Source organism: Zingiber officinale, chromosome 3B, assembly GCF_018446385.1.
Source record: "Zingiber officinale cultivar Zhangliang chromosome 3B, Zo_v1.1, whole genome shotgun sequence".
NCBI lineage: Eukaryota > Viridiplantae > Streptophyta > Magnoliopsida > Zingiberales > Zingiberaceae > Zingiber > Zingiber officinale.
Genome location: NC_055991.1, coordinates 72,467,821 through 72,479,170, shown reverse-complemented (window position 1 = coordinate 72,479,170; position 11,350 = coordinate 72,467,821). Strand labels below are relative to the sequence as shown.

General features: G+C 39.7%; 1 protein-coding gene across 1 annotated transcript; it reads right to left on the bottom strand.

The window, feature by feature from the left end:
- Window positions 1-574: 574 nt before the first annotated feature.
- On the bottom strand, window positions 575-2,970 carry LOC122056545 (peroxidase 18-like). Its single transcript, XM_042618542.1, has 4 exons — window positions 2,437-2,970; window positions 2,200-2,379; window positions 1,954-2,119; window positions 575-1,128 (listed from the first exon to the last, which is right to left on the bottom strand). Exons 1-4 carry the CDS (start codon window positions 2,707-2,709, stop codon window positions 719-721), a joined length of 1,029 nt encoding a protein of 342 aa, XP_042474476.1. The 5' UTR covers window positions 2,710-2,970; the 3' UTR covers window positions 575-718.
- Between the last annotated feature and the right edge of the window lie 8,380 nt (window positions 2,971-11,350).

Here is an 11,350-nt window from a genome sequence, read left to right as displayed (position 1 = left end):
TCTCTATGTCTTACCGGCTTTGTAATGAGAATAACCTTATGTATTTTACCCTTTGAAGGGAGAGTTGAATCTCATAAGTCCGACCAACCATAAGTCCGATCGACAATATACTCATAAGCTCATGTTGAAGATCTGATAAGTAATATTGGGGAGCGAAGTCTCGCCTTTGGGCTAGCCGGATATATTGTATGGGTCATAATTTTGATTGACCTTTGTACCGGCTAATTTCTCATTAGTGGAGCACTTGATTCTTTAAGCACGACTGACTCTTAAGTTGAATGCCCTTATATCGAAAATCTTAATATTGAGTGAGGAATTAAGTCCTAATAAAAATGACTGACTACCGTCTTATTTTTATTTTGACTTCACTGACTACCATCTTATTTTTATTTTTGACTTTAATATCACTTTTGGATTGGTTTATTAACATTCCGTATTAAATACTAATTTGTATTATGTCACTGTTATAATTGTCTGACAACTCTAGATCGTACTAGTGTAACATCCTAAAAATAAAAACAATTTCGAAAAATAAATGAAACCCTTTTTTTCACAATTCTAATAAAAAGAGACGTCTTTTTAATTTTTGCTCAATTTTAATTACTCTTTTAAATATTTTATGATATATTACATACTCGGGAGGAGGCTTTGCCCCTTTAAACGATAAGAAGTATATCAAACACTTACATCAACTTTGCTCGAGACAATACTACTTATATCACATACTTGTGCATGAGACCTTGATCAGGCCTTGATCCCCAGTCTTGACGCCGACCGTCGAGAGCTTCACGAACGAGTCGGCCCAGCTCTCAAAGAACTTCTCCTGGCTCTGTGCGAAGGCCTGAACCCTACTCTTTGTCCTTAGATCAGTGACTAAAATTGAGTCCGAGTGGAGGAGGCCCTTGTTGGCCAGCAGATTGGCATAGTATTGGTTGTCGAACGTCGAGGGAGTCACTGGGTCGTTGGCGACGCTAGTGCTGTCGCTTGCACCGGCAAAACACTTGTTGGCGAGCTCCATGGCGTAGTTGCTGTCCAAGGAGTTGTCGGCGGGCACCAGGCTTCCGTTCGAAGTTTGCTGGAACCTGTCGCCGAATGTCCGGCAGTGCGAGGAACCGATGGTGTGGGCACCTCACACACAGGGAGGAAAGTTATGTGAATGATTAGCGATGTTATTTATCAACAATCCTAGGTGCAATGGTAAAGCATTTAGAGGACGAGGAATTTTAAATGGAACGAATATTTATTGTTCTATTTTTTAGTGTGTACTTCGAATTTAACCCTTTTGGGAGGAGGTGAGTAAAGGGGAGGAAAAGGTAAACATAGGTAAAATGAATTTTTATCCTTGTTTGGGAGAGAGTGAGCTATGAAGGGGAAGGGGAGAGAAGGGTAAAGTTTCCCCTTGCATGCTCAGGAATAAGCGAAATTCCTTACACCCCAAATTGAGGTATAAGGAAGGGTAAGGAGAAATTATTACAATTATATACTTATTTATTTTTTCACATGCAGATTTATTAAAAAAATAAGAGGATATTTTTATAAATTTGTATATTTAACCTTCATTCCATCCTTTCCTCTCACATAAACTTTTCCTCCCTTTCAAACAAGGGTAAGATAAATATATTACTTTCCCTTCCTTTCCCTTCCTTCCCCTTCCATCCCTTCCATTAATGAACCTTACCTCACCTCATCCAAACAGAGGCTAAGAAGTCTCTAAAATTAGTCCAGTAAAAGCTAAGACTAATTATGTGAGTTTTTAAATTTGAAAGTGTTATAATTAATAAGATATTACGATGATTGTAAAAGTTCGTAGAAGGGATGAAGGTCATCAATCGACAATCACTCGAAGTGAACATTAAACAAAATCCTAAGTCATGCAATCTAGATTTTGATAAATAAAAAAAAAGAGGAACTTAGATTGTGTTGGTAATTAGAGAGTAGGGTTAAAGAAATTACCGGAAAGAGCGACAAGGTCATCGATCGACAATCCCTTCGCGGCGAAGTGTTGCATCATTTGGTCGAGGGAAAAGACCGTATCCACCATGTTTGGTCTCACATCCGAAGCCGATGAAACAATGCCATCTCTTCTCCCTAACGGAACCTCGACCGAAGGGCCTCCCGACTATAAATTTTTCAAATAATTATATAATTTTTTAGTTTTTTTTTTTTTGAAATTTGAACTCGATATCGAAAAAAAAATACCAGTCCCACGGCATCTCTCGCAGCGAGGACAAGGATATCAGCACAAGAGACGGTCCCCGGGCACCATATCTCTAATAGTCTCTTAGCGGACTCGACTACATAGAACCCGTCTAGCGACTTATTCGCGGGATCGCTACTCTCCGCTCCGTTCCCTTGCACCAACACTGACCCATCGCACCCCTACAAAGCCACGAGTCACGACTATTCATCGCATCGACTAACAATTGGACGACCAACCTCGACTAGGCAATCATGGAAGAGCAGCCGAAGGAGCTTCGCCGGAACCGTGGAGTCCATCGCGGACGCCGACCGAACCGCACCCCTCACGAGCAGCTCTGCATTCGGACATGAGAAAGAGTAGAAGCCCGGAGAGAGTTGTGCTGCAGCAGGAGAGGCGAGCAGGGCGAAGAGGCTGAGCCTGAAGAAGGAAAAACGAAAGGCTTGGTCGAGTTTCATGGCGCTAACTACCTCCATCAGATTAGTTGAAGTGAATGGAATTGTATGTTCCATGCAAGCTATTTATTGTGAACAAATTCGGTGAAATTCAGAGCTCGTGAATAACTCAGAAACCCAGGTGGTGGGCATTGTGATGAGTTTGATAGTAAAGTATAACTAAGTTTGTGTCGAAATTAGCTCGGACTTAAAGCGAACTACATTAACTCCTTTACAACCGCTACTAGAGTGGCTCTACTATGAATTTGCAAGCCTCTTCGATCTCCCCACATGCGTTATTTTATAGATTGATCGATTGTACTATTAAGTAGTTTAGTTATATTTGTGGAGATTTATTTGGTAGTCCCTTAAACTTTCAATTGTGTGGAGTTGCGTTATTTTATAGATGATCGATTGTACTATTAGGTAGTCCCCAAAACTCTCAATTGTGTGGAATTGAATAGGTACATATCAACCTAAATTTTGAGGCATTAAAGTTGGGGTTGAAGTTGTTAAATAGGAAGTTGTGGGTGCAGCATGAGGGTGCCCCCTACTGCCTTTATGAGGCTTGAAGAACAAATGCTACCTGCATTTGCTTGCCTAATTAAGATGGAAGAACGACTATAATAAAGTTAAATAGGCAAAAATCAAGAGTGCCCTTTTTTATTTTTTTTGCTATCGCGTCTCTATTTTCCTTTTTTATCATATGTGCACTACATCCCACTAATTTTCTTATAAAATAATACAATTACCCTCAAGTACATTATTTGATATTATTATACGTATTAAATCTTCAATTGATCGACAATTATATAAACAAGATAAATCTATATTGTAGCAACTATAAAATCATAATTACTATAATGTTATAGTAATTATGATTTTTATAGTTGCTACCATAGTTATAGTAGTTATAGTTTCAAAAAACTACCATAGTTATAACAATTATAATTTCATAACTATTACAATATATACTTATCTTGTTCAATAATATTCAGATTGTAATTATAAAATTATAACTGTTATAATACGGTAACAATTATGTAAAATCGTAGCTCCTACAGTTACGTAGCTGTTATAATACGAATTTATCATGTTCATACAATTGACAGGCTGGTTCATAATTTTAATATGTGTGGCAATAGATAATAATGTCTTGAGAGGGCTACCACCCCCATCTCCCCCTAGCTTCATCCTTATGAATAGTATACTTAAAGACAGCTATGTCATTTTATAAATAGAACTCATAGGATAAGACATTATTTTGATAAAAAAAATAAAGATGAAAGCTCATTTGATGATTTACAAAAAAAAAAGGAGTCTTATTTTCATTTTAACTAAGTTAAATCACTCCTACTATTATTATTATTATTATTATAATATTATGCTTGGTGAATTTAGTTTAGAGTTTACTATTAGATTAAATATTGGTTGGTTCATCCATTCTTTCATAGTTTGCTCTTCTTTAGCAACATATGAAGGAATCCAAATCGAAAGAATTGGGCGAAGCACTTATGAGTCTAACAAAATTTATATATTCTATTCTAATTTCTAAATGACCTAGATGAATACGATTTGAGGATGATAATGATAATGGTGGAACTAAGACAATGATGCATGCTTGCTCGAGTCAGCAATAAATAAAGACAATGTCTGTAGGATAATTAGCAATCTGTCTTACTTGAAAATGATCGGTCAAATTCTTCTTGCTAGCTACGTCTTCCACTTGACTTCTTGTGTTACTAAGCTCCTGCACACTTAGACACTAGGATCAAAACATAACAGGACCTAATTTAACTTGGTTGATCACATCAAAACTATCACGGGGTTCCAACATCCTTAATACCTTTCCTTAAGTGAGCATGCAAATCTTTATGATGTGACAAGATAGAAGTTTCTAAAGTACGATTTGCTTACAGGACATTCTCTATCCTTTTCGACACAAACTTCCAAAGAGTATGTGGGTTTCGCTGTGCACTCGACTAGGATATTGTTAGCTTGGCCGTATAGAATGCAACTTCTGACCTGTTCTTCCCTCGGCTTATATATTGTTGGAGAGGCACACTATGTCCAATCGGCCCAGACTGTCCGATCGACAAAGACGGCGGGCCGAGTAACATAGTGTTTGCCTCTCGACTTCATCTATAAAGTACAGAGGATGACTGATTGGACGGTCTGGTCGTCCCTTCGCGTCCGATCGACTCTGCGATCTTGCTCGACCAAACATTGCCTGGTCCAGTCTTCGAGTCCGTCTGACTCTGTGACTTTAACCATTTTACTTTGACCTCCACATCAGCCGGTCTTCACCGCTTTAACCCACTTTTTTGGAGGGGCCATCTTGTCACTGTATCACAAGCCTTCCCCTCAAGTCTAGTCGAAGGTGCTACAAGTCTGTCTGACTGGACACTTAGCATTCTCCCAACTCTTCATCCCGACCAGGCATTTTGCTATCTGAGCCGCCACTCGTCTTGAACAATTACTGCACTTACAACTTCTAAGAAAACTTACTGCCCTTACACTTAGTTGTTTGATATTTGTTTACTGATTCCTTTCCCGAGAGGTCTCCCATACTTATAGTGTCTTTTAATTGCTGATGACATCATCTTGATTTCTAGAAACTCACTCAAATCCTTTTCCTTTAATACAAAGCATGCCATGCATGCTTTTTCATTATGCGCCTATTGATCATTTCCATTTCTCATTAATGTCACCTGTGAGTGAATGTCATTTGCCGTGATCCTCTATCGCCAACTATTTGATGTGATAGGCAACTGTTGGGATTCGATGTGATAGCCACCTTTTTAAACTTTGACGGTTCGGATCAAAGCTCGTTTTCCCCAGCCCTTGATCGGATGGCTCAGGATAGCCGTCGATCGGGTTTTTAAAGCCCTTATTTCTCTCTTCATTGTATCGCCTTCGTCTTCACCCTCATTCGCTTCCTAGCTCCTTGCTCTCTGTTCATCGTCGGCGATTCTCTTTTAATAAGTCCTCTCTTCTTTCTTGTTTCGATATTTGATCTTCATCTTCCTTCATATGGTACACTCTCCTCCTTCTCCTCCTCCTCTTGCTATCTCGGGACTGTGGTGCACCTCCACTTCATTGGATTTTAATGGCGATGAAGTGGATCAAATGAAAATAACTTATCATATTCCTTCTGATCACCAAATCACTATTCCTTTGGCATATGATTGTCCCCACACGCCTCTTGATGGCTTCATCATTTTCTTTAAGGACCAATTGTACACTAGTCTTCACTTTCCAATACCTCCTTTCTTTTTAGAAGTCTATAGATATTTCCACATTCCTTTACAATAGTTAGTACCAAACTTGTTTAGGTTGTTGTGTGGGGTTATGGTGCTTTTCCAATTGTATAGGATCCCTCTTCATCCTAGTATTTTTCATTACTTTTATTATCCTAAATAGTCTGAGCCAAGCGTCTTTCTCCTCTAAGCCTGAGTGGGCACTATTTATTTTGATAAGATGTCCTCCTCCAATACGAGCTAGAAATTTCACTACTTTTATGTTTAACTTCCTGACCAGCCCATTTTCCCTACTGGCTGGCAAATGCATCTACCGAGCATATCCACTCTCACATAGAGGCTACAATGCGGGCAGATGACTTTAGGAACATGGTAGGAATGGTCATCGAGATATAACTAATCGATATTCATGGATCTTTGGTATGTTTAACTTTGGTTTGTGTGTACAATTATATATGGTTCAATATTTGTAAGAAATTAGAGGTTTAGGTATTAAAGTACAAATACTTAACATCATCTTTAGACCTTGATCCTGTCTGAAAGCTAAGAAGATGGTTAGTTGGGAACGTAGTTCTGTTATTGATTGGATGAAAACTCCATGGTATCCTATAACACAAGGAGCGTTAGTGCTGGGCCAGGGAAGGGGTCACTGGTGTAGGTCCTTCGACGCTCAAGTCAGTACTTGATTCGGGAGGAGAGAATAGTAGAAGTAAGTAGTAGCAAAGAACGCGTAGAATAATGGAGCATCACATACCTCTGCTTGTAGATAGAGACCCCCTTTTATAGTATCACTATAACTTCTATGCATGCATCCAAAAGTATATGCATGTTTTCTAAAGCCTTCCTAAGAAAAGAAAAGTCAAAAGTGTCCCTGATACTTTTATTTAAGTGAGCATACAAATATTTGTGATGTGACAATCTAGAAGTTTTTATAGTACGATTTGCTTATAGGACATTCTCTGTCCTTTCTGGCATAAACTTCCAAAATAGTACGATATGAAATATATGTGGGCCCCACTGTGGATCGATCAACTGCCACTCGACTGGGATATTGTCAGCTCATCCATATAGAATGCAACTACTGACCTGTTCTTCCCTCTGCTCACATATTGTTGGAGAGACACATTGTGTCCATCGACCCAAACTATCTGATCGGTAAAGATGATGGGCCCGATAACTAAGTGTTTGCCTCTCGACTTCATATGCAAGGTACGGAGGAATGCCGATCGGATGGTCTGGTCGACCCTTCGCATCCGACTGGCTCTACGCTCCCGCTCGGCCAAACACTGCTTGGTCCGGTCTTCGGGTCTATCTAACTCTGTAACTTTGACCATTTGAATTTGACCTCCACATTAGCTGGTCTTCGCTACTTTGACTCAATTTTTTTTGGAGGGGGGCATCTTTGTCACTGTATCATAAGCCTTCCTATCAAGTCTAGTCGAAGGAGGCTGTAAGTCCGACTGACTGGACACTCAGTGTTCTTCGCAACTGTTCTTCCTGACAAGGCATTTTGCTATCTAAGTTGCCACTTGTCTTGAACAATTTCTACCCTTACAACTTTTAAGAAAACTTACTGCCCTTACACTTAGCTATTTGTTATTTGTTTTCTGATCCGCTGTTTGTTATTTGTTTTCTGATCCCTTTCCAGAGAGGTCTCCCATCCTTATAGTGTCTTTTAATTACTGATGATGTCATCCTAATTTTTAGGAAATCGTTCAAATCCTTTGTCATTAATGCAAAGCATGTCGTGCATATTTTTTCATTATGCACTTGCTGATCATTTCCATTTCTTATTAATGTCACTTGTGAGTGAATGTCACGTGTTGTGATTCTCTACCGCCGACTATTTGATGTGGCAGGCAATTATTGAGATTCGATGTGACAACCACCTTTTCATATTTTGACGGTTCGGATTGAATCTTGTTTTCTCCAGCCCTTGATCGAACGTCTCAGGATAGTCGTCTATAGGGTTTACATTCTTTTGCAATAGTTAGTACCAAACTCGTTTAGGTTGTGTGTGGGGTTATGGTGCTTTTATGATTGTACAGGATCCCTCTTCATCATTGTATTTTTCATTACTTTTATTATCTCAAACAGTCTGAGCCGGATGTCTTTCTCTTCCAAGCCCGAGTGGGCACTGTTTATTTTGATAAGATATCCTCCTCTAATAAGGACTGGAAATCCCACTACTTTTATGTTCAACTCCCTGACCGACCCATTTTCCCGACTGGTTGGCAAATGGATCTACTGAGCCCCCCTCCCGCACTGACTGGGAAAATATCGATGGGAATCAGCCTATCTCCAAGATGCCGCAGAATTGATCGATTTGAAATATGACATTCATAAGATGCTGCTGGAGGCGTATTGAATATGTTTGGGCTGAGTCCTGTCTGAGGCCGACTGCCTTGCACTTTTGGTGAGCCACTTTTCCACTATTTTTTTTCCATTTTTTTGTAGCAAAAGTGATGCTTAGGACTTTACTCAGCGACTTCACTAAGTTAACCGATAAAGAGCTAGAAGCTCATGGTGTTGTCGAGCTAGAGAGCCATGGGCTATTGCTGGTTGGGACTTCTGAAGCACAGACTGATGAAGAAGAAGCTAGTCGAGTAGCGGGCAGTGATGCCACCACCAACACTCTTGAGCGGCCCTCCTTGATGCCTGTAGCAGTGCCTTCAGAATTGATGACTTCTACAAAACTGTTGATTTAGCGCCATTGATGTGCGTAGATTGTGTACACTTATTGGCATGTTTTGACGCACATTCACATACTTTGAACATGCTTGATCTATGCATTTTCGTACTTTCAGCTTTCCTTTTTAGCATATTTACTCTTTTTGTTCGGAGATCTACTTTTGTGCATTTTCTGTACACAGGAGTCGAAATTGGAGAAGATTTTGGTTCGAAGCCAAATCTGTGAGTAAAGCAAGGGAAGAAGGTGCCCTACCTGAACCACGCACTGCCCTGCTCTGGGGGGTTGCCCAGGCCGTGTGGAGATCACGGGCCAGAAGGCTGCAGCAGGAAACGAAGTGGTCATGGCCGTGTGAACCTCACACGACCGTGCAAGGATCTGAAGAACCCAAACATGAGAAGAAGCCTAGGCCGTGTGCATCACATGGCCATGTGAGTTTTCTAGAGACAGGAGAAGTCTCGGCCGTGTGTCTCACACGGCCGTGTAAGGTTCTCAGTGGCAGGGAAGGAAGCAGGCCGTGTGCATCACACGGCCATGCCAGATTTCCAGAGGCTAAGGCAGTTCAGGCCGTGTAGATCTACACGGCCGTGTCTCACACACGGCCGTGCAAGGCTGGCAGAGAGGAGAGTGGGCAGGGCCGTGTGAACCTCACACGGCCGTGCCACGGGGCCGTGTGGCACCCAAACTTCACCTCTATTTAAACCCTTTTTCAAGATTTGAAAGGGGATCTTCTCCCTCTTGGGAGAGAGCGAGATTTGGGTCTTTCCTTCCAATCTTGGGAGGATTTCTGGGCAATCTAAAAGTGGATCTTCAATGGAATCGACTCTGGGAGCGTGGATTGGATCCGAAGACCAAGCTTCATCTTAGATAAGTTTTCTTTCTCTCCTCTTCTTGGATTGGGGATCAAAGAAATGCTTGTAATCTTTGTATTTTCAGATTTCTCTCTTCGATTCATGGAGTAGATCTCTTTGTTTTAGGATGGAGGGAGTATTTGTATGATGAATTGATGTAAACTTTTGTGGATTTGCCATTTTCTTGCTTCTATGATATTGTCTTGTTTGTATCAATTCAATCTTGAATGAATTGTTGTGTTGTGGATCTAATTCTCATTTTAGATTTATTGTTTGAATGTCCTATGGATCTTATAAAGATTATCTTCCACTCGATTTTCCGAGGGAAGCACGCGAAAGGTGCAAGCCCATGTAAGGACGTTTGAGGGATAAGATTTAGGGAAAAATAGGATGATTCAAGAAGGTAGGATAGATTTAGGGATTAATCTTTATATCTTATGGGTTGAGGAGTATGATCTTGTCTTGATCATCCGAGGGATTTTCGTGATAGGAACAGGCCCTTGTAAGGACAACATAAGTTCATATCTAATTGATCACATTTAGGTATAGATTTCAGTCCTAGGCCGGTTGTCTATTGCAAGAGAGAACCGGCAACCTTCTATAAATGTTGGACAATTGAGAAATAAGGTTTGGTAGATCATTTACATTGAGAAATCTTATAAAGAAACCAAAACTCTTAGAATATTCCTTTATCATGGCCCATAATCTTGTTTGTTGATCTTTCATTTCTATGTTTGCTTTTCATTAGTTACATTTAGCTTTTGGAAACTAATTGATTAGTTGTTTAGCTAACTCATGTTGAAACATTTCTAGTGCTTATTCCAGTCCCTGTGGATACCATAATCTTTTATATTACTTGTGACATTTCCGTACACTTGCGAGAGCGAACAAGTTTTTGGCGCTGTTGTCGGGGACTGCGCTATAACATTAGGAATTATCAATTGAGTTAGACTAAACATAACTTTTCTTTCTTTCTTTTCATTTGCATAGTTGTAACTAATTGTTAGAATTATGTTTTTATAAGTTTTTCATTTCTTGTATAACATTCTTGTCAATTTTTTTCTGCTGTGATTCTAATTCTACATTTTTTATTTTAACGTCTTGTCTGATCTTTTCTTCGATTTTGAAATTCCTTCGTGACCTTCCTAATTCTTTCTGAATTCGGTAACTGTAACTTGTATCTCCTGTACCTCTTTTATTTTGTACACCAAAAATGGTTTTCAAGTCGTTAGGAGATTATGGAGCCCCAAGGTTTGCCAAGGGACTAGGACCAGTTGTTTACCCTGAAATTTAAGCAAGAATTTTATGCTTAAACCTTCCTTCATTTCAATAGTTCAGAAAGTCCAATTTGGAGGCCTTTCCTTTTAGTCTGCAGGGTGCTGCAAAGAGATGGTATAATTCCCTGAAATCTCAAAGTATCAAAACCTGGGATGAGTTAGAACAGAGATTCTTGGGCAGGTATTTCCCCCCCAGAAGACTACTTATTTGAGAAGTCAAATTCTGAATTTTAAACAACTTGCTTGGGAAGAGCTACATCAAGCCTAGAAAAGATATTCATCTCTTTTACGGTCTTGTCCACATCACGGTATTGAGGGATGGTTAATTATGCACTTATTCTATGAAGGTCTTTCTCTCTCAAATAAGAGTCAACTAGATATAGCTTCTGGAGGATCTTTTCTTAAGAAAAATTTAGAGGAAGCCAGTGGGATAATCTGCAGGATTGCATTAAATTTTAATGATTGGTCAGGACAAAATGATGCAATTCTAACGGTTAATACAGTGGAAGAAAAGGAAAATGGGGAGAAAGGAATTACTCTGAATCAGAATGATCTTCGAGTATTATTGTCTTGGTGTTATGAGTCTTTTTTAAAAATATTCAATGAAGAAGCAGCTTCAATGGAGGAGAAGAAAGGGGATGA

What these genes read in the sequence shown, in the direction of transcription:
- LOC122056545 (XM_042618542.1), bottom strand. Translation starts at nt 2,709, where the DNA reads ATGGAACATACAATTCCATTCACTTCAACTAATCTGATGGAGGTAGTT. An exon ending in TCCATGATTGCCTAGTCGAG is followed by an intron (nt 2,380 to 2,436) that starts GTTGGTCGTCCA and finishes GTGGCTTTGTAG; the next exon opens with GGGTGCGATGGGTCAGTGTT. An exon ending in TGACCTTGTCGCTCTTTCCG is followed by an intron (nt 1,129 to 1,953) that starts GTAATTTCTTTA and finishes CCTGTGTGTGAG; the next exon opens with GTGCCCACACCATCGGTTCC.